At 39.0% G+C, this 22,366-nt stretch overlaps 2 protein-coding genes across 6 annotated transcripts; both read left to right on the top strand.

Moving 5' to 3' along the window:
* The first annotated feature begins 1,290 nt into the window (after positions 1-1,290).
* Positions 1,291-22,366, top strand: LOC124276434. 5 transcript variants are annotated; one of them, XM_046712087.1, is made up of 16 exons: positions 1,291-1,338; positions 1,511-1,547; positions 2,138-2,186; positions 2,279-2,313; positions 3,568-3,616; positions 3,843-3,877; positions 4,043-4,091; positions 4,518-4,552; positions 4,896-4,944; positions 5,162-5,196; positions 6,753-6,800; positions 8,634-8,668; positions 20,915-20,932; positions 20,975-21,014; positions 21,288-21,312; positions 22,308-22,348. In XM_046712087.1, exons 1-14 carry the CDS (start codon positions 1,328-1,330, stop codon positions 20,976-20,978), a joined length of 489 nt encoding a protein of 162 aa, XP_046568043.1. In that variant the 5' UTR covers positions 1,291-1,327; the 3' UTR covers positions 20,979-21,014; positions 21,288-21,312; positions 22,308-22,348. The 5 variants fall into 5 exon arrangements, with proteins under 5 accessions (XP_046568043.1, XP_046568042.1, XP_046568040.1 ...); XM_046712086.1 differs by lacking the exon at positions 22,308-22,348 and adding an exon at positions 22,224-22,247; XM_046712084.1 differs by lacking the exon at positions 6,753-6,800 and adding an exon at positions 7,511-7,558 and having other exon boundaries at positions 20,915-21,014; positions 21,288-21,311; positions 22,306-22,366.
* Positions 16,206-18,410, top strand: LOC124276433. The gene is made up of 2 exons (XM_046712083.1): positions 16,206-16,688; positions 17,057-18,410. The coding sequence occupies exons 1-2, from the start codon at positions 16,404-16,406 to the stop codon at positions 17,492-17,494; spliced, it is 723 nt and encodes a 240-aa protein (XP_046568039.1). The 5' UTR covers positions 16,206-16,403; the 3' UTR covers positions 17,495-18,410.

Below are 22,366 nucleotides of genomic sequence, written 5' to 3'. Positions count from 1 at the left end.
CCTGGTTTCCTCCCATCTCAAGCTGACACGCCTTGTTATGACTGAAATATAGTTCAACATGGCGTAATACCAAACTCACTCATTCATCTGTGCATCACTTCCTGGTTTCCTCCCATCTCAAGCTGACACGCCTTGTTATGACTGAAATATAGTTCAAAATGGCGTAATACCAAACTCACTCATTCATCTGTGCATCACTTCCTGGTTTCCTCCCATCTCAAGCTGACACGTCTTGTTATGACTGAAATATAGTTCAAAATGGCGTAATACCAAACTCACTCATTCATCTGTGCATCACTTCCTGGTTTCCTCCATCTCAAGCTGACACGCCTTGTTATGACTGAAATATAGTTCAAAATGGCGTAATACCAAACTCACTCATTCATCTGTGCATCACTTCCTGGTTTCCTCCCATCTCAAGCTGACACGCCTTGTTATGACTGAAATATAGTTCAACATGGCGTAATACCAAACTCACTCATTCATCTGTGCATCACTTCCTGGTTTCCTCCCATCTCAAGCTGACACGCCTTGTTATGACTGAAATATAGTTCAAAATGGCGTAATACCAAACTCACTCATTCATCTGTGCATCACTTCCTGGTTTCCTCCCATCTCAAGCTGACACGCCTTGTTATGACTGAAATATAGTTCAACATGGCGTAATACCAAACTCACTCATTCATCTGTGCATCACTTCCTGGTTTCCTCCCATCTCAAGCTGACACGCCTTGTTATGACTGAAATATAGTTCAACATGGCGTAATACCAAACTCACTCATTCATCTGTGCATCACTTCCTGGTTTCCTCCCATCTCAAGCTGACACGCCTTGTTATGACTGAAATATAGTTCAAAATGGCGTAATACCAAACTCACTCATTCATCTGTGCATCACATCCACCCTGTTATCGATATCCGTCTTTAACACTACTCAAGATGTAAAACCTTGGGTTGGAAATAATGGAGCCATCCAGTACCTCATGCATAGAATACATAGTGTCTCCCCACGACTCAGACACTCAAAAGGTGTCGGCAATGTCGCCATCTCTTTGCAAACAGAGTCTGACGCGTATCACCATAATGCCTGAAGCGATCAACAGACCGCCAAGCCAAACGTCCGAAAGGGGTCAGGCAGATTTATGAACGTTATACGTAAACAAAACGTCTATGCGAGAGATGCTTGTGCCAACCATCCGAGGAATGAATTTCTATTTCACATCAGACAACATATAATTAAAAAAAGAACAATTGATGACATCTGAATAAAGGACTCGTGTTATTTTTTTAGATCAGGAAGTTGCGCAGTGAGCTGACGGCAAAGGAGAATGAAGAAAAAGTTAGTATCCATTCACACATATTCACTACGTAAATGGAATTAACTCTTCTGTTCTGTAATGTATCACATAAAAGAGATTCCTACAGCATTCTAAGGATATGATATATAACAAAGCATCAGCATATATGAAGTCAAGAAATGAATACGCATATAAAGATGTATTTATATCAACAGGGAGAAAAGACAAGGTTCAAAAGCTGGAGTTGGAGGTGAGTATGTCCATATTCATGGAGTTAAGTGTTCATTAATCTAAACTTTTACAATGATTTCAAATTAGATGCTCTATAGAGTATCGTCAACAAAAACATAACAGTTCATGGGTATTGAAATCTACAATAGTACAATGATATGTATTTTCATATTATAATCTCATGCATGTTTTGGCGGCATGTGAGAAACAAGAGCTACCACATTTCTGATGCCATATTGGTCAGCTGATGTTTACATACGGTGTTCCAATCTAACCTATCCGAGTAACTAATTTCATCGTGGTGACTCGGTTTTCCGTAACAGTAAGTAGCTGTATAACACAAAACATTAAAGAAGCAAGAAGTGACCCACTTGTCTCGGCATACTAGCATATAACATATGATTACACAAATGCCTGTCGTAGATCAACATGACTTTTGTGTGTCTCAGTGAGTGTCCTGATACAGTGTCACAGGTACATTGCTCAACTGATAATGTATTTCCCTACTGATTTTCCTTGATGTTACACTTTACTTAAGCAAACTGAGAGTTGCTGATGGTATCTATGGAGGATTGTCAGCTACACATTAATTCATTTTTTGAATTTCAGATTGGGAAACTGAAAGTCGAAGTGGAAAAGTTCCAACAACAAACATACGGTATTCAGCTTTTGCTTGCCATTTACCAGAAGTTGAAATCGCATTGTATCTATTGTGTATGCAGTGACTGACGGAATTTGTTATATTTTCAGGTGAACGTGAGGACATACAACACACCGAGAAGAAGGTAAATGAAACTACACCAGTCAGTGCTCCTCGTTACTGACACAATTGGTAATGTAGTTGTTTGGCAGAATACTTTAAGCATTTCATCCTTACTCTCACTAAAACCCCAAACATGTTAACGCGAGCAAGATATCTACTGTTGTGGTATTTGTCTTCTCGTTACCCATAACATAAGAGATTGCCATCAGATACCATCCTTTGTTCAATAAAATCACTTGCAGACAGAGATTCGGCCACACGTTTCTTCATAATAGTAGTGCCATCGACAGCACCATGGAGATGTGGTTTATACCTTAATATTCCTAAGAGACATATTTGGGCATCTTTCATAATGAAAAAATATATAATCTATAAATACATATTTCTCTTAATCCAGGAAACAATATATATTGTTTTCTTTTCTTACTGGCAGTGTGTCAAATATTAATTCATATCTTCTGTATTTCCACTGTGACCTGACAATGGCTGTTAAAGCAGGGGTAGCGTTACAGAAACGTTGATGTCTGGAACCTCAAAACCAGATTCTTTGGCCTCCACAAAAGGGTCTCGTCAGTCATGGCTGGTTCAGTTTACCCCACAAAGGAAGCCGTTCATCGCGCTGACCTGACAGCAGAAATCCAAGTGTAGAACATTGTTGGCGTTCAGTAGAGGGCAGTAGTGTGCTCTATATATAGAATTGTGCCACATTTAGACAGAGTTCTAGAGGTTTCGCCATATTCTGACCCACAGAATATTATGGAGAGATCTGGAAATACAATGTGCTGATTCCAGATTGCTCTACCCTAGAGAGTGTTGTGGAATGTTCTAGCCTGTCACTGATCTTGTGTTATATTACCGTTGTATTTGTACTGTCACTCTATGTTGTACTGCTATAGTGATATCTTTGCATTGATTTGTGTTGACTTTCGGGACTATCTAATCTTATAATACAATTGCTGATTGTATCACATGTCTTTGTTGATTTCAAACCTACTTTCAAGTTAACTGTCTAATTCTAATTTGGAATCAACACGAAGCACCAGCTTTGAAAAGCTATCCCTTTAATTTCATTTTTAGGACAGGATAGATGTTTAAATATGGTACTTGACCTGAACTGAGATTTCACGAAGATCATACACGTCTTGATTTTAAGGACAAGGAGATTCGATTTGCTTATTTCATCTTTAACAACTAGTACAGAAAGCATGTTTGTACCTTTACCTATACACAATGTATTCCTGCTTTCTTTGTGACACACTTTACGTTGTGGTTCCAGAAATGTGAGCTGAAGAAAGAGGTCAAACACCACAACGACGAAATAGCAAGTGAGTAGCAAAGTACATGATAACTCGTTAATTGTCAATTGGAACAAGAATAAAATAACGGTTATACAAGTCCATCCTTTACCAGTTTATATGAGTTTTTAAAATATTTTCAAACTCAGATTATCATGATATATGCACAAAATAGTTGGAATTAAACAGACTACATAATCGCTAAAGTGATGTATATTTGTAAGATCATAACTGCAGTTCTTATCATTTTATACAGGGTTGGACAACGATATACAAGGGCTAAAAGAAAAGGTAATTAATGCATTCTAACAAATATATGTTTTAAAATAACCCAAGGCAACAACAGAGTAACATATTAATTCATATGTTGTCCCATTTTGTTGATTTAATGCCTCGAACACAATAGATAAATTTCATCTGTGATTTTAGTGAGAGTAAGTGTTTGTTTTTTTACAGATTCTGAATGCTGAAAAAGAACTTGGAGTGCTCAAATTAACAACGAAAGGTAGGTTATCGTCGCGGTGTTCTGGCCAGTGATAAGATAGAGCACGGTCCACTGGTTATCGTCGCGGTGTTCTGCCACCAGTGACAAGTTAGATCACGGTCCATGTAAACGTCGCAGGTCGAGGACACTATTGTCGAAGTCTGTAACCACCCCTGCTACTTCAACCACACTTAAAGCCAACAACATGAAGGTCTATGTATCTGGCACATCAGGAGAATAGCTATGGAATATATGTGGTACACATACCCGTCTGTAGATAATCTTCATCCACATCTCGGGTGACACTGTTTTGGCCATTTTCTCAAATGTTTAGCGATTCAGTCTTTCCGCATACTCATAGTGTTATCGAAGATGAGGACCCTCCCCAAGAGTAAACGTATAGCGTATATTGAAAGGATGCTTTATGTGTTTTATTTTAATCTGCAGACACAGCCAATGCCATCCCGGACCTAGAAAAAAAGGTACCTTACATCAACAGTTATATGTATGTATTGTTAAGTCACTGTGAAAAAAATACTTAACAGCGATTAGAAGTGTACCTAAACTTAGCAGAAGATAATAATACAATAAGGGTTCATGTTGTGGTCTACTGACAATGACATATTCAATAGAGATCTGAGGACACCTATGTAAACAGGTCTAACCTCTTCTGTGCGAGTAAGGGAAGAATATCTGGTAAGCATAAGTGATATCCCAGTTAAATGGGACTAACCTTTCTGCAACGTCTGACCATTTGACAAATATAGTGTATTTTGTATGTTCAGACACTGTTGTCTTTCGGACATATCCTTGTTTTAATTGCAGGTGCGGGACCTGGTGCAGGATATGGAACAATATGTCACTGATGTAAAAGGTAGGAACAATTCAAAGATACTGATCTATAATCTAACATAGACAATAGAGCTATGTAAATAGTCGCACGAATTAGACAGAAACCGACTATGAAATATCTGTAAGTTGTTTCACCAAGGATGATAACCTGAGAGAGTGTACATGCAAAATACAAGGAAAATAATTTTGTCTCATTTTACATGTTTTGCTTAATATCATTTTGTATCAATTTGCTGTAGCTGAAAAGGAGAGCATTGCAGTGCTGCACAGACTGGTAAGATTAATACACCTGATTTCCTCAACATTTACACGTGGCTGGTTACTATGACACGTAAAACCACCAAGCAGTGTTGGAAAGGTGGATCCTGCTGCTCAGATGAATGACGTTACAACGCTGACGTAATGTGCTACCTCTCTCTAACTCTTTTATCGAATTACGACAGAGCAAAGAGTTCAACAAAATACACTGTTTCGTACTTAGGTGTTTTGCACAAGATGTGTTTTATATTCTCTTTTTGACTTCAGAAGCTGATGCTCTTATATTAGAGTGCCATTTTATGCGACAGTATATTTATTTTAGAAACGATCAGTTCAAATGTATAATATGTAATATTATTTTGTCTTTAATACTTGTATGTAGCTCCTTTGGTTATATGGTTATACCGTATCTTGGACGTTAACTGCCCGTGTTATCAGTTTCCACCATGGACTTGTGTATTTAGTTTTGTATCTCTATAGAAGAAGAAACCTCAATCTACATATAGGTAAACTATAAATGTCTGTACAGATGTGAATTGTATGTTCAACGATGACTGTTTCAAGTTGTCTCCTTACTAGAGTGTGCAATTGGCGTATTGAAGAGAATGTGTAATTACGTTTGTATTGACTGTTTAGCTATTGAACCAGATTGTTTTGAAAATTCACTTGGCCAACACCATTTAGTTTTATTACATATTGACTCCATTATGATGAAGCTAGTGATATAGAATAACTATCTATGTTTGTCATATGAGGCAATTAACGAGATCGGATGGTCAGACTTGGTTGCTACATGTCAATGTGTCCTATTTGTGGAGATCGATGCTCGTCAAGCTAATCACTTGATTGTCTTGCCCAGACTTTATTGTTTACCAGTGGGGGTTCAACCCCCCTCCCCTTTTGAAAATGACTAAAGACCACATTAAAGTTAATGTTATGCAATGGCAGAGCCAAGGTGGGGTTAAGGGGGTTCGAACTCCTGACACCCCCCACCCCTCTTTGGAAATTTCTGGATCCGCCTATGTTTACCGATCGCTGTCATAGAAGTCGTGGACCCGTGAAGATCCGGGGTAGAATAGGTCTTCAGCAACCCATGTGCTTGCCATAAAAAGGCGACTATCTTGTCGTAAGAGGCGACTAACGGGATCGGGTGGTCAGTTTCGCTGACTTGGTTGTCACATGTCATCGGTTCCCAATTGCGCAGATTGATGCTCATGCTGTTGATCACTGGATTGTCTGGTCCAGACTCGATTATTTACAGACCGCCGCCATATAGCTGGAATATTGCTGAGTGCGGCGTAAAACTAAACTCACTCACTCACTCACTCATAGAAGTCGTGTGTGGCGTCAAACACAGAAATCACAATCGAAATAACTTAGTAAAAGATATCACTTTTTAACAATACTGCCTGTCGCTTACAAGTAAATTCACACGAAGTCAAAGAACATTTCTAATAATAGGCACAATGTATTATGTAAGATTTGTAGTTTGACATAAGTGAGAGGTGGAAGTTTCTTAATACTTTACAAATGAATGAAGAATATCAGAACATAATACTAATGTTGTTACAGATGGAGAAAATTGAAGTCGAGCAAGCAAAACAAAACTCCAATTTGAAGGTATGCAAAATATAATAAAAACACATAAAATAATAACGAACGAATACACATATGTAAGCAAAATGTTTTGTGGTTATTATTCTCGTTGACATGAGCTTTCGTGCTGCACTCGTGCTGCTCTCCCGGCTTAGGAAATAATATCCTCTTCAATACTTATGATATGCACTCTCATTATCTTCAGATGAACAGAGAGAAAAGGAAGAATTAAAAGAAAAGGCAAGTACTACTCCAAATACCTCACCTTATTAATGATGCAAACTCATCCCCATCAGAATATATATACCAGGTGACTGTAGTTATTTTCATCACAAATCAGTCATTACCTCATGTCACCCGAAGGGGCGATATAATCATATGCATTATACCATCGTAGTTATCCATCAACTGTATGGAACTAATCCTGCATGAATGACTTATATCAGTGGTTTCGGAAATATTGGTCGTTGATCAAAAGATCTGGCACAAAAGGCAGGTTTTCTTAAGACCGAGAATAGATGGCATTTAGGTAAAGAAAAACAGAAATCTCATATTGTATTCTGAAGAGGATCCAACATGAAAGTATATATATTTTGTATTGACTGTTTGACTTTTGGAATAGATTTTTTTTTAACATTCCCCAGCCACCACCATTTTAGATTGTATTTTGACGTAAGTAAGAGGTTACTTGACAAATGAACATCATATATCATATATTACTAATGTTGTTACAGATGCAGAATATTGAAGACGAACAACCAAAACAAAACTCCATTTTCAAGGTATGAATAATACATATATATATATATATCAATAAAAGACACGAATATACACTAAACGCCAAAAGAAACGTAACCCTCCTTCCTTAATGACGGAGGTACCTATCTTCAGCTGGCGTTGTGATGCGTGGACGTCCACTTCTTGGTCTCTCTACGGTTACCCTAGTCTGTCTGAAGCCTTATAACCGTGATACGGTGAAATCCGAGGGCGTTGGCAACAGCATTGTACGTCGACCCCATCTGCACCATCCCAATGGCTCTTTCTCTCTCTTCATCTGTTAATCGTGGCATATTTCTCGTATTTGTGTATCATATCATCATTGCTAGGCTCTCTTCATACCCTATAAAATCTTTCTACATGTGAAATGGATGCAAATACTGCTTGAATATTGCTGCGTTTTGGCGATTGATATTGCTATGTGTAAACAGAAAATGGAAAAATGTTACTTTGAACCAAAATGTTAGCAAAGATAAGTTGAGATGTTCCTAAACATTATTTCACAATACCAAAGACACGTTTTACTTGTTTTCACTAGTGCAAATCAGCAGAAAATGTTTTAAAAGACTGAAATTATGGGAATGATTATTTCACAACTTTACACACTCTACAACAGTTGTTTTTGTTCTAATGGTTGAAAAATGGTGACTTGAGTGGTTTATCATTGTCCCAAAGCAGAATTTTATTTCAACCTTTCTTTTGGACATCAAAATCACTGTTATTGAATCATTTTGGCATGGACGAATATAGGACAATTTAATTCTCCTGAAAAAGATGCATTTCACCTAAATATGAATGCATTTGAGAAGTGTTTTTCGTGAATTGCATAAAGCTGTGTTGTTATACCTTCTAACATATCTTTGATAGTTTTTCAGTAATTCATAAAGGTAGGAGGGTAACGTTTCTTTTGGCGTTTAGTGTACATGTGTAACCAAAAAGCTTTTGATTATCCCGTTGATTTAAATGCCTACAATCATCAAAATTATTTTCATTAACATGCTGCTCTATCAAGAGGTTTATCGACAGCTTAGGAAATGAAATCCTCTAAAACAAATGATAATACATACTCATTATCTTCAGATGACCGGAGAGAAAGAGAAGAATTACAGAGACAGGCAAGTACTACCCCAAATACCTCACCTTATTAAAGATGAAAACCTCATATTGTATTTTAAAGACAATCATATTTTGAATTGACGTTTTGGATATTGGAACAGATTGTTTTGAACATTCCCTCGGCCAAAACCATTATAGATTGTATTGCATATGGAACAACTATATCTAAAATATACGACTCGTATGCCTTCAGCAGCCCATGCTTGTCGTAAGAGGCGACTAACGGGATCGGGTGGCCATTCTCGGTTCCCGATTGCTCAGATCGATGCTGATATAGCTGGAAAATTGCTGAGTGCGGCGTAAATTTAAACTCGCTCACTCACTCGAAAATACACAGCATTGGACGTCTGTCTTCCACATGCACTAGGCTGTTGTGTTTGGACGTTTGAATCAAACATGGTGCTGGTGTGTTTCTGTACCCTTGTTTTTCGCTGTTTTTTGACAATGTTTCATTTCACTCAAACTCAACAAATTTTGATTCAGTTGCTTCACTGCATTTTCTAACATGTCGTTTAAAGTGTTAGCCATTAAGCACACAAAAAGTATATATGTGACTATCAAATGTTAGGGTGTTCCCATACCTTTTGTTTGTAGTATATGTAAGTGGGAACCGATCTCGTCTGATTTATACAACAACAAATATTGTTTCCCTTCCCTCTTCAGCAACTCACACAATGATCATATTGTAGGAGGGGTAGTGGTCAAAACATTATCTCAAGAACGGATTCGATTCCCATTTCTTGTCTCACCCTATCGTGTTAATATTGGAAGTGTGCCAAAATTGTCAAATGTTACTCACTCTGTCATTCATGACAGCTGTCAACCAGTCCTGTCCGGTATTACTAGTAAGTCCCTATGGCCCCTAGTATGGTGATCTACCTTCAGTTGTTTGGCAATCTATAGCCTGTTTTACATTGCCTTGTCGTCTGTTGTTAAAATGTTTTAGATTTAATTGCTACTTTTATACTTATGTCTGGGACATACCAGTTGTGTTACCGTCCTTCGTTGACAGGTTGTTTAGAATTTACCTCTAATTATTATTAATCTATAACTTCAAATATGGCTGAAATACTGCTGATGTGACTTAAAATCTGAACTCACCCACTCACTCACCTATTACTATCAATATACAAAACCTACTGTCATGTCTGTGGTTTCACAAGTATCAATTTTCAGCTTAATCTCTCTCTCTCTCTCTCTCTCTCTCTCTCTCTCCCTCAGTCTCTATCTATCTCTCTATCTCTCTCCTCTCTCTCCTCTCCTCTCTCTCCTCTCTCTCCCCTCTCTCTCTCTCTCTCTCTGTCTCTCTCTATCTATCTCCTCTCTCTCCCTCTCTCCCTCTCTCTCTCCCTCTCTCCTTCTGGGCACTCTGGTACCTACTTGAAAGCGTGCAACCTGCTCCCAGTCCCATCATGTAACTCTTTTGTCTTGTCATTCTCTTTCTTGTCACACTGGTGTGCAGACGTACTGTTGACAGGCTTACACTGAATTGAAGATCATCCTGGTAAGGAAGATTCGTCCTGTAACGTCTGTATAAGAAGTCTTGTTCTGCTTTCCGATGCATCACACTGTGCAGCCTGCATAGATTGCATCACACTATGCAGCTGGTAGACGCTGTTGTGCAGACATCTCCATGATGACAGTTTTGCCACCTATCGCAAGGTGGGATCCCGGCGACTATCACACTCCAGGTCCAAGTCATAAGAGACTGGACCTTCATCATGAAAGAAGACCAAGAAGGATCGTCCTGTGAAGAAAGCATACAGATCGAACACCGACTTTGATGTGATGGTTCGAGTCATTTTCCAGCCTGATCTTCCTCAGACCTAGCTTCTGAATCCAGTGAGCGCACCGACCAGGGGTCAGGGAACCCCTTCCCCATCTTCTGCTTATTCTACTTATTTGGACGATGTCTCTACGCGGGAGGGTAGCCTCGACTCGTTGGGTTTGGCGCATATGCTTGGTTGGATTGCCGATAATCTGCAACTGTCCAGAAGCAAGTCGTCACAGGATTTATTATCGTTCTTCTCCCCGAAAGATCTCAATGTATCGATGTTGACTCTACCACCTTGTCTCTGCATCACTCACATGGCGGTGTTTCTCGATTCAGCGTTTAGGAACTTCAAAAGAGTTTGAGAAGGCATCTCCGCCCTGGAGTTTTCCTTAGCAGCGTCACGTACATGGATTCGAGCTGCTGATGACCTCCTCTGTGTCTGAATTTGCAACAACACACCTTTCCTGATTGAGATTAGAGAAGTCATACACCTAGACACGGCCATTAGACGCACATCACTAGATATCAACCTGATCCTATCGACTGCGGAGGCAGTAGCCATGTCCGTGGCTCATGGGGATACTCAGGAGCACGCTCACATTTGGGGAGCCATGTCGGTGATACATGAACAGTTTAGATGGTCCTGGAACAGATCACATATTTCTTAAGATATTTAGGCACCCGTAAAGAGCCACCTCCTCGTGGTGAGTGCTGGGTAACGCTAAGCACTCTTCAACCCCCGTTGTGGACCTGGGGTATATTTGGTCCACCAACTCGTTTGCCGTGGGTTGCGCCCTGTGTCGGTGGAGGACGGGAGTCTTCGCCTGGACGGGTGGTTGAATAGGCCCGATTCAATCAATCGGCTGGTCATGCCAAGCCCTGTGTATATATATTTTGATAAACACGTTTTAGACACTTTGAAAAATGTTTTTGCAATGACTTGGCTTACTTTTATGTATTTGAATTTGAAAATATTTCACTTTTGTAATTTGCCCAGAGTACTAAATCCAGAAGGAGATGGCTCATGGGCCAATCTGGTGGAATTATTAATCTTTTAATTTTTCTGCTGGAGTATATCATCCGAGTAGCCTTGGTGCTGCAAGCTGGAGACCCAATTGTTTTAGCATTGTCCTTGTGATACTCCGTGGTGGGTTGGGAGCTCGGATGATGAACCGTGATCTTCAATCCTAGTCAAACAGAACGTTATCCATAGCCCTGTTTCACTAACTACTAATCTGCAGGCTGTTGCAGTGCGAATTACTTTACATGTTGCGTTTACATTATGCTCTTTATATATCTCTCCGTCTTCAACGTTTCACAAAACCGATCTTCAAGCTCTATATGACCAACCCCCGAAACCTCGTATTATTATGGGAGATTTAAATGACCACAATCCACTCTGGGGTGGTGCAACTACAAACGCGAAAGGTAAACTACTAGAAGACTTTTTCAGATAATGATTTTTGTATTTGTAATGATGGTTCTAACACTTATTTACACCCTGGTACAGGAAGATATTCTGCTCTCGACTTGTCAAGTATAAACTCAGAACTACTGAATGAATTCGAATGGTCAGTCCACGATGACCTCTGTGGAAGTGACCATTTCCCTACTATACTAAAACCTGTAACTCCATCTGATGTACCTCTATCATCAAGGCGGAATTTTAAAAAAAGGCTAACTGGGCTTTATATAAAACACTGTGTGCTGCAAAATTTAAACCTGAACTTTTTATTGACGTTCCTGATGCTATCAAATGTTTTACTGATGAACTGAATACCATATCTGATGAGTGTATACCACAGTCCTCTGCAATTCCAAATATCCGAAAACCATGGTTCAATGATGAGTGCAAACAAGCTAGGAAGGCAAGGAAAAAAGCAGAACATTATTTTCGTGGCCATCCTATGGTGCATAATTTAAATATCAATTTAAAATGTTAAATGCTAAAGCGCGGCGTACTTTTAAACAGAATAAACGCCAATCTTGGCAAAATTATGTATCCAAAAATAAATTCTCGAACTCCCATGTCCAAAGTATGGAACATGGTCCAGAAAATTAAAGGTAAAGGTACTAAATCTAGTGTCCATCATCTTAAACATGGAGATCAATTACTTACTGATAAATCAGATATTGCGAAAAAAACTTGGTGAAACTCTCGTTAAACACTCTTCCTCTTCTTATTATGTGCCTAAATTCCAACAATATGAAAAACATCAAGAAAGGAAAACTATTACTTTCAATTCAGAACATGGGGAAGATTATAATGAAACATTTTCGATTCATGAACTCAATACTGCTCTTGGACAAGCTCACGATACTGCTACAGGGGCTGATAACATACATTATCACCTCCTGAAGTGATACTGCTACAGGGGCTGATAACATACATTATCAACTCCTGAAGCACTTACCAGAATCATGTTTAGAGACGCTCTTACACCTTTTGGATGACATTTGGACATCAGGTAAATTCCCTCCCTCATGGCGTGACGCTATAGTAGTACCAATATCTAAACCTGGACGTGATCATACAGATCCGTCAAATTACCGACCTATTTCACTAACTAGCTGTGTTTGCAAAACCATGGAACGAATGATAAATAATCGACTTGTTTGGTACTTTGGAATAAATAACATATACTTTGTTTCCGTAAAAACAGAAGTACTGTCATCTAGTGCGTTTGGAATCATCTGTTAAAACGCATAAACAACACGCTGTGTCTGTCTTTTTATCTTGAAAAGGCATATGAGACTACGTGGAAATATGGCATTTTAAAGAGATTTACATGGCTTCGGATTGCGAGGGCGTTTGCTTCAATTTATAGCCAAGTTTTTAAATGACAGACAATTTCAAGTCCGCGAGGGGTTCAACCCTGTCTGATCATTACAATCAGGATCAGGGTGTTCCACAAGGCATTTCTTTATCTCTCACACTATTTAGTATAAAGATAAATAGTTTATCAAAGTTTTAAATGATTCACTGGATGGATCGTTATTTCTGGATGATTTTAACATTTATTGTCGTGGTAAAAATATGCATACCATTGAACGGCTACTGCAGTTGTGTTTAAAACAAGATAAATAAATGGTGTCTTGAAAACGGCTTTAAATTGTTTAAATACCAAACTAATTGCATACATTTCTGCCGTAAATACAAAGCACATAAACACCCTGAACTATATCTAGATGGCTCTCCCATCAAAGTTGTCAAGGAGGCCAAGTTCTTAGGGTTAAATTTTTTACTCACACTTAACGTTTCTGCCACATATTAAATCCCTTAAAACTAAATGCCTGAAGGCACTTGACTTGTTGAAAGTCGTTTCAAATTCTAAATGGGGAGGGATCAAGCTACCCTCCTCGATACCCTCTATATTGATCACTGGTCCGTTCCAAACTTGATTATGGCTCCATCATATATGGTGGAGCCTGCAACATCAACCTAACACTTTTAGATTCTGTCCACCACCAAGGCCTGAGACTTTGTCTTGGCTCCTTTAGAACTTCCCTGTTGACAGCCTCTAATGTCGAGGCTGATGAGCCATCTCTTGCACAACGCCGTATAAAATGATCATTACAGTATATTACCAAACTGTCCTCTAAACAAATCTAACCCTGCATATAACTGTGTCTTCAATCCTCTCTATGAGGATTTATACAACAAAAATCTTCTCTTGTTCCGCATCTTGGGCACAAAATTAAGACCTTCATTTCTGCTGCCGGCCTTGAGCTGGAAAATATAGCTCCTTCCCGTCTTCTTTCTTCTCCTCCTTGGCAACTGGTGAGGCCTGAAATTGACCTAACTCTGACAAAGTTTAAGAAATCTGAAACAAATGAGTTACAATATAAACAAGAATATAATCAATTAAAACATAAATTTAATACATACAAATCCTCATTTTACAGATGGGTCCAAGGATGGTGGCGCGGTGGCATGTGCCACTGTCATTGGATCAAGAACAATATCTTCTCGACTACCCAAAAACAGCTCTATTTTCACAGCAGAAGCTAACGCCATCTTGACAGCTCTTAAATATATAAAAAATTACCGTAAACATAAACAATATATCATCTTTTCCGATTCTCTTTCGTGTCTTCAGGCTATTAAAAGTCTTTCTTGCAAACATCCACTTTTATTAGAAATTATTGAATTGTATAATGAACCTGCTACTGGCCAATGCGACATCGTCTTTTGTTGGTTACCCAGCCACGTTGTCATTTCTGGGAATACAATGGCCGATTTTGCTGCTAAGGCAGCACTCAACAAATCTGTGACACCACTTCTTATTCCATACTCTGATTACAAAGCTAGCATTAGAACATACATCCGTGATCTGATGCAGAAGAAGTCAGGACATCCAAGCAGGTATTAATAAATTATATGCAATAAAACCCTATATTGATTACATCTACTTGGGTTGTCAGTCCAGATTTGAAGTGGTCATCATGCGACGATGTCGCATTGGCCATACAAGGTACACACCAATACTTGTTGAAAGGTTAAGATCCTCCGTTTTATATCCCTTGTGATGAGAGAGAGTCACAGTCAAGCATCTCCTGCTTGACTGTGTTGAATCTCCATCATAAGGGATAAATATTTCAATGTTAAAACTGTTAAGGATCTCTTTAATACCGTTCATGTTCATTTAATTCTTTCTTTTTTAAAAGAAATTGATTTAATAAATGAATTTTGATAAATATGTTCTGTAGATATGTGTGTTTTAATAATTGGTAGTTTTGATTAGTAACTTAGATTGTTAGTGGTTGTACCCTCAAAGGGGTTAAAGGGATCGTAAAATTAATGACCCTGAGGAGGGTACGTAAGTCCCAAAACATTCCAATCAATTTCAACTTACCAGGATTTTTAAACGTAGTATTCTTGTAATTTTTACCTTGGCTTACATTTCGTTACAATCGCCAGCGGCTGAAGGGATGATATAAATCCAGCTAGGGTCCATGCAGGTAGCAAAGGCACTGTAAGTCCCCATGGACCCTAGTATGGTGATCTATCTTCAGTTGTTGGTGATCTATAGCCTATTTTTATATTGTGGTGTCCCTATAGTTAAAATGTTTTAGATTCAATTACTAGTTTTACATGTATATCTGTGATATTCTAGTTGTTTTACTGTCCTTCGTCGGCAGGTTTTTCAAATATCTATATATATTCTATTTCAATGTCAAATGTTCTCGTCACGATATAGCTGAAATATTGCCGATGTAACGTTAAATAATAACTCACTCACTCACTCTTAGGATATTTGCTGGCTATCAGGCGACGCGGACCTCCTTATCATACTACGTGGGAAGACCGATATAGATCGGATCTATTTCGTCAACCGTGGTCGAGTGCTATGCTTTTCAACGGAATAATCCATGACCTATCTTTGAAGATGGAGTGAGACGCGCACTTCCAAGTCTCCATGGAGTTGCTGAAACTCCAGAGGCTGCAAGTGCAGGAATATCTACGGCACAGTACATAACGTCAAACCCACATCTGAGAGAGTCTTTTCGGGGCCGGAGCTCCTTTTGCCCCAAGTCCAGAGAACCAGCCAGACCTGCAGCCCAGGGAGAGCATCGCCTTGATCGGTTTCTGCTCGAGCAGCAGGATCGAACAAGCAGTGATACACAGAGACATACGCACGACTGGGGGCGGAAGTTCCCAGTTGTGCGCATGTCCCAATCTGAGTCCCAATTGGTGGAGTCTTTGAATTTGTTGCTCACAACTGGACTTTTCTGAGGATTTGTGCTCACAACTGGATCATCACTTTCTGGAGGAAACAACCCGGTTTGACGAACCTACCCTGCATTGCAGACTGCAGCTGTACAGGCCACTCTAGGTACGTTGTTTGACAAACTAGCGATCGTATCTCTCGGCCTGTCACCCGACACTCCCGGCTTTTACTTGCCAATCTTTCTAATTTACAAAGAAAGATTCGGACAAGCTTCGTCTGATCTTCAACATGACGATTTTCAATGCCAACTCCATCCAGACCCCTCCTCACATCAGAATGATCTTGATAGCTCTATTGCGGACGATCATTAAACCAGGAGATTTCATGATCGGCCTCAACTTGGAAGATGTCACGAATTTTCCAGATCATCTCGGATACCTATGGTTCAACTTCAAGGCATCCACTACCGTCCTCACGTTTGGCATTTCTACGGCCCCGTTGTTGTTTACCCGCATCACGAAGCCCATCGTTCAGTATCTACATCGACGAGTCCATACAGGAAGCAAATGTACTGTAAGTCCCCGTGGTCCCTAGCATGGTGATCTATAGCCTGATTTTATATTGCATTGTCATTTATAGTTAAAATATTTTAGATGTAATTACTAGATATAAATTCATATCTGTGATAATCTAGTTGTTTTACTGTACTTTGCAGACAGGTAAGTATGTTATCTGAATTTGTGTTTATTCATTTCTATATTTACAACTTTCTTAGTCACGATATGGCTGAAATACTGCTGATGTGACTTTAAATATTAACTCACTCACTCACTCATTACATAGACGAGGCATCATATTCGAGGCTTACATTGACCAAGTTACTGCGCCAACTCTTGTGGATCATAAACGTCAAGAAATTGATTCCAACTCAATGATTACAGTTCATCGGGGCCGTATTTGACGCACGACTGGTGAAGATCTTCGTTCCCCATGACAGATGGGACGTCATTCCCCACGACAGATGGGTCAAGATGCTTAGTACCGTTAGCACTGTCTCAACAGAGACATCTTCGACAGTGGCAGGAGCTACTCTGTCTAGAGACATCAGCCCAGGCTCTCACATGCTCGGGTCAACTACAGCTGCACCCGATCCAGATATTTCTACGCCTGTACTCGAGGGTCGACGATCCTCGTGCGCCGACCCCCTACCAACATCGTTACATCATGTATCTTTACTGCTGGCTCGACGTATCGAACGTCTGCGCCTGGGTTTGTTTGATGTCGTTCAACCCCACTCATCATCTGTTCATCCGAGACCATTTTCACGAGAAGCAAATCGCAGGGGCAGAGGTTGTCCAACGATCGTCGTCTTCACATGAACGAACTGTAGTTCAAGGCAACCATTCTCGCCATGATATTGGGCAAAAGATCTTCAATCGAGGAATATCTAACTTAATCAAATTCTTGTAATTTATTCTCAGGTTCTATCTCTTATTTATTTCTCTTTTTCTTTTTATTGATGAATGATAAGTAGTCATACCTCTAATTTCAAGTGGCAACATTTCCCACAATAACTGATCATTAAGTTCATACTTAGTGCCTTCCTCTCCCTGGTTAGGGCTCACATGTTTATTGTTTCCTTACCCATTTTTATATATTTTACGTCATGCAATAGTGAATTATTAAACTTCCAATATCCTTTACACCTTTCCATTTGTGATGAGTTGATTGTAATCGATACTATTGCGTAATCAGAATTAATACTTGGAATAATATCTGTATCAGAGACGGAGTACATTAAATTATTGGAAATCATAAAGAAATCTAAACGAGATTGTTTTAAAGGGGTTGGTCCTCAGCAGCTCTTTTAATAATATGTATATCCGTAAAAATTCACTAATGAGTATACAATTTAATTTATTCTTAGATTCATTGCAACATAGTTACCTTTCTTTTTATCTATTGCAGTCTGTAGAATATCAAAATGAAAATTATTATTGAAGAGGATGGCAGTCCCTCTTGCATTGCTTCTATGATGGCTAAAATATCATTCATTGTAGCCCCATTGCTGTTTAATTAACTGTTCCTGTTCTTTTTGTAAAGTGTACATCTTGAAGACAGAAATTCTGTGCTTTCCTTTTTCTTAAGAATCGGAATACTTGTTTTCTTTTGAAATTATTATCTAGGCCTCCACAATTTAAAGAAGGAACTTCAAACTTTTCTTGATTACCTTTCATGACCAGATATATTGATATTGGATCTAATGTGTGTAGTTCTCTTCACTCAACCTTCACTCAACCTGCAAAACACTACAGATCTATAAGTCTGGGGTTTTCTTTGTGTATCACTAGCTAGTCAGGGTTAACACTACAGATCTATAAGTCTGGGGGTTTCTTTTGTGTATCACTAGCTAGTCAGGGTTAACACTACAGATCTATAAGTCTGGGGTTTCTTTGTGTATCACTAGCTAGTCAGGGTTAACACTACAGATCTATAAGTCTAGGGGTTTCTTTGTGTATCACTAGCTAGTCAGGGTTAACACTACAGATCTATAAGTCTGGGGTTTTCTTTTGTGTATCACTAGCTAGTCAGGGTTAACACTACAGATCTATAAGTCTGGGGTTTTCTTTGTGTATCACTAGCTAGTCAGGGTTAACACTACAGATCTATAAGTCTGGGGTTTTCTTTGTGTATCACTAGCTAGTCAGGGTTAACACTACAGATCTATAAGTCTAGGGTTTTCTTTGTGTATCACTAGTCTAGTCAGGGTTAACACAGGGTTAACACTACAGATCTATAAGTCTGGGGTTTTCTTTGTGTATCACTAGCTAGTCAGGGTTAACACTACAGATCTATAAGTCTGGGGGTTTCTTTGTGTATCACTAGCTAGTCAGGGTTAACACTACAGATCTATAAGTCTGGGGTTTCTTTGTGTATCACTAGCTAGTCAGGGTTAACACTACAGATCTATAAGTCTGGGGTTTTCTTTTGTGTATCACTAGCTAGTCAGGGTTAACACTACAGATCTATAAGTCTGGGGTTTTCTTTTGTGTATCACTAGCTAGTCAGGGTTAACACTACAGATCTATAAGTCTAGGGTTTTCTTTGTGTATATGACTAGCTAGTCAGGGTTAACACTACAGATCTATAAGTCTAGGGGTTTCTTTGTGTATCACTAGCTAGTCAGGGTTAACACTACAGATCTATAAGTCTAGGGTTTTCTTTGTGTATCACTAGCTAGTCAGGGTTAACACTACAGATCTATAAGTCTGGGGTTTTCTTTGTGTATGACTAGCTAGTCAGGGTTAACACTACAGATCTATAAGTCTAGGGGTTTTCTTTTGTGTATCACTAGCTAGTCAGGGTTAACACTACAGATCTATAAGTCTAGGGGTTTCTTTGTGTATCACTAGCTAGTCAGGGTTAACACTACAGATCTATAAGTCTAGGGTTTCTTTGTGTATCACTAGCTAGTCAGGGTTAACACTACAGATCAATAGGTCTAGGGGTTTCTTTTTGTGTATGACTAGCTAGTCAGGGTTAACACTACAGATCTATAAGTCTAGGGGTTTCTTTGTGTATCACTAGCTAGTCAGGGTTAACACTACAGATCTATAAGTCTAGGGGTTCTTTGTGTATCACTAGCTAGTCCGGGTTAACACTACAGATCTATAAGTCTAGGGTTTTCTTTGTGTATGACTAGGTAGTCAGGGTTAACACTACAGATCTATAAGTCTAGGGTTTCTTTTGTGTATCACTAGCTAGTCAGGGTTAACACTACAGATCTATAAGTCTGGGGCTTTCTTTGTATGACTAGCTAGTCAGGGTTAACACTACAGATCTATAAGTCTAGGGTTTTCTTTGTGTATCACTAGCTAGTCAGGGTTAACACTACAGATCTATAAGTCTGGGGTTTTCTTCTGTGTATGACTAGCTAGTCAGGGTTAACACTACAGATCTATAAGTCTAGGGGTTTCTTTGTGTATCACTAGCTAGTCAGGGTTAACACTACAGATCTATAAGTCTGGGGTTTTCTTCTGTGTATCACTAGCTAGTCAGGGTTAACACTACAGATCTATAAGTCTAGGGTTTCTTTGTGTATCACTAGCTAGTCAGGGTTAACACTACAGATCTATAAGTCTGGGGTTTTCTTTGTGTATGACTAGCTAGTCAGGGTTAACACTACAGATCTATAAGTCTAGGGGGTTTCTTTCTGTATCACTAGCTAGTCAGGGTTAACACTACAGATCTATAAGTCTGGGGTTTTTTTTGTGTATGACTAGCTAGTCAGGGTTAACACTACAGATCTATAAGTCTGAGGTTCCCTTAGGTGTATCACCAGCTAGTCAGGGTTAACACTACAGATCTATAAGTCTGGGGGTTTCTTTTGTGTATCACTAGCTAGTCAGGGTTAACACTACAGATCTATAAGTCTGAGGGTTTCTTTGTGTATCACTAGCTAGTCAGGGTTAACACTACAGATCTATAAGTCTAGGGTTTCTTTGTGTATCACTAGCTAGTCAGGGTTAACACTACAGATCTATAAGTCTGGGGTTTTCTTTTGTGTATGACTAGCTAGTCAGGGTAAACACTACAGATCTATAAGTCTGGGGTTTTCTTTTGTGTAATTTACAAAAGATTGAAACACAAAATGTAAGGACATTTAGTAGCTGATTAGAACTTAGAAAACTGAAGTCCAAAGACGTCATTGACTGAAACCGTTAGAATCTTAGAAGATGTGTCCATGTATGAGTGAACGAGCTCCTTAGTGTAAATGATGACATGATTCTTGATTACAGATACAAAACCTACACAAGGTGATCGAGGAAAAGGACAAGGTGATCGAAGAAAAGGACAAGGTGATCGAGGAAAAGGACAAGGATATCAGACAACTCAAAGGTATTTCTTATACGTACAAACTCCACGTTATAAGCGAGACAGTACATGTTTCTAGTTGTCAGATGTGGACATTTCCTAAGATAAACACATGCACGTTTGCCTCTTTGTCAGTCTATGGTTTCCTCTTGAAATTAACAGCATCAATATTTACATGTAACGTAAATGTGTAGTGAATGACAGAGTGTTTATGTAAGTCAAACATAACACTCTATGTCTAAACATGCTGCAAGTTATAAACTACATATGACATTAAAACTGTATTTCTTCCTTTAGATGCAAGGGCAGCGGCGGAGAAAAGGTACATTTCTGTATCATTATGTCTGAAAAATGTACATTTATGTAATAAAGTCTTCAGGTAAATACTTCCCTGTATACTCAAACTCATAGCTAAATACTCCCCTGTATACTCAACCTCTCAGGTAAATACTCCTCTGTATACTCAACATAACAGGTAAATACATCTCTGTATACACAACAAGTCAGGTAATACCCTCTGTATACTCAAACTCATAGGTAAATACTCCCCCTGTATACTCAACCTCTCAGACAAATTACTCCTCTGTATACTCAACATGACAGATTAATACTCCTCTGTATACACATGTCAGGTAAATACTTCTCTGTACACTCAACCTCTCAGATGTATACTCCTCTTTATACTCAACCTCTCAGGTAAATACTCCTCTGTATACTCAACATCACAGGTAAATACTCTTCTATATACTCAACATGACAGGTAAATACTCCTCTGTTTAACCAATATGACAGGTAAACACTCCTCTCTATACTCAACATGTCAGGTAAATACTTCCCTGAATACTAAGCATGTCAGGTAAATACTCATCTATATACTCACATGCCAGGTAAATTTTCCTCTGATACTCTTTATGTCAGGTAAATACTCCTCTGTATACTCAAAATGACAGATAAACACTCCTATGTATACTCAACATGTCAAGTAAATACTCCTTTGTATACTCAACATGACAAGTAAATACTCGTCTGTATACTCAATATGACAGGTAAATACTGTCTGTATCCTCAACATGACAGGTAAATACTCCTCTGTATGCACAACATATCGGGTAAATACACCTCCGTATGCTCAACCTGTCAGGTAATTACACTCCTCTGGGTACTCAACCTCTCAGATAAATGCCCCTTTTATTCTCAAGCTGTAAATATGCATCAGGAAATTGCTTGTTTTAGACTCAATGTGTTACCAAGACGAGTACGGTCCAAACTAGGAACCATAACATCCAGTTGGGCTAAACTAACCTTGTATCATTACAGGTACAGGAACCTCGGGATGCAGTGCAGGAGAAAAAACACCCAGTACAAACACGGAAGGG

This window comes from Haliotis rubra, unplaced genomic scaffold (assembly GCF_003918875.1).
Source record: "Haliotis rubra isolate DU_JTF1 unplaced genomic scaffold, ASM391887v1 Scf2090, whole genome shotgun sequence".
NCBI classification, from domain to species: Eukaryota; Metazoa; Mollusca; class Gastropoda; order Lepetellida; family Haliotidae; genus Haliotis; species Haliotis rubra.
Note: the sequence above shows the minus strand (reverse complement) of the source record. Positions and strands in the feature narration are given on the sequence as shown.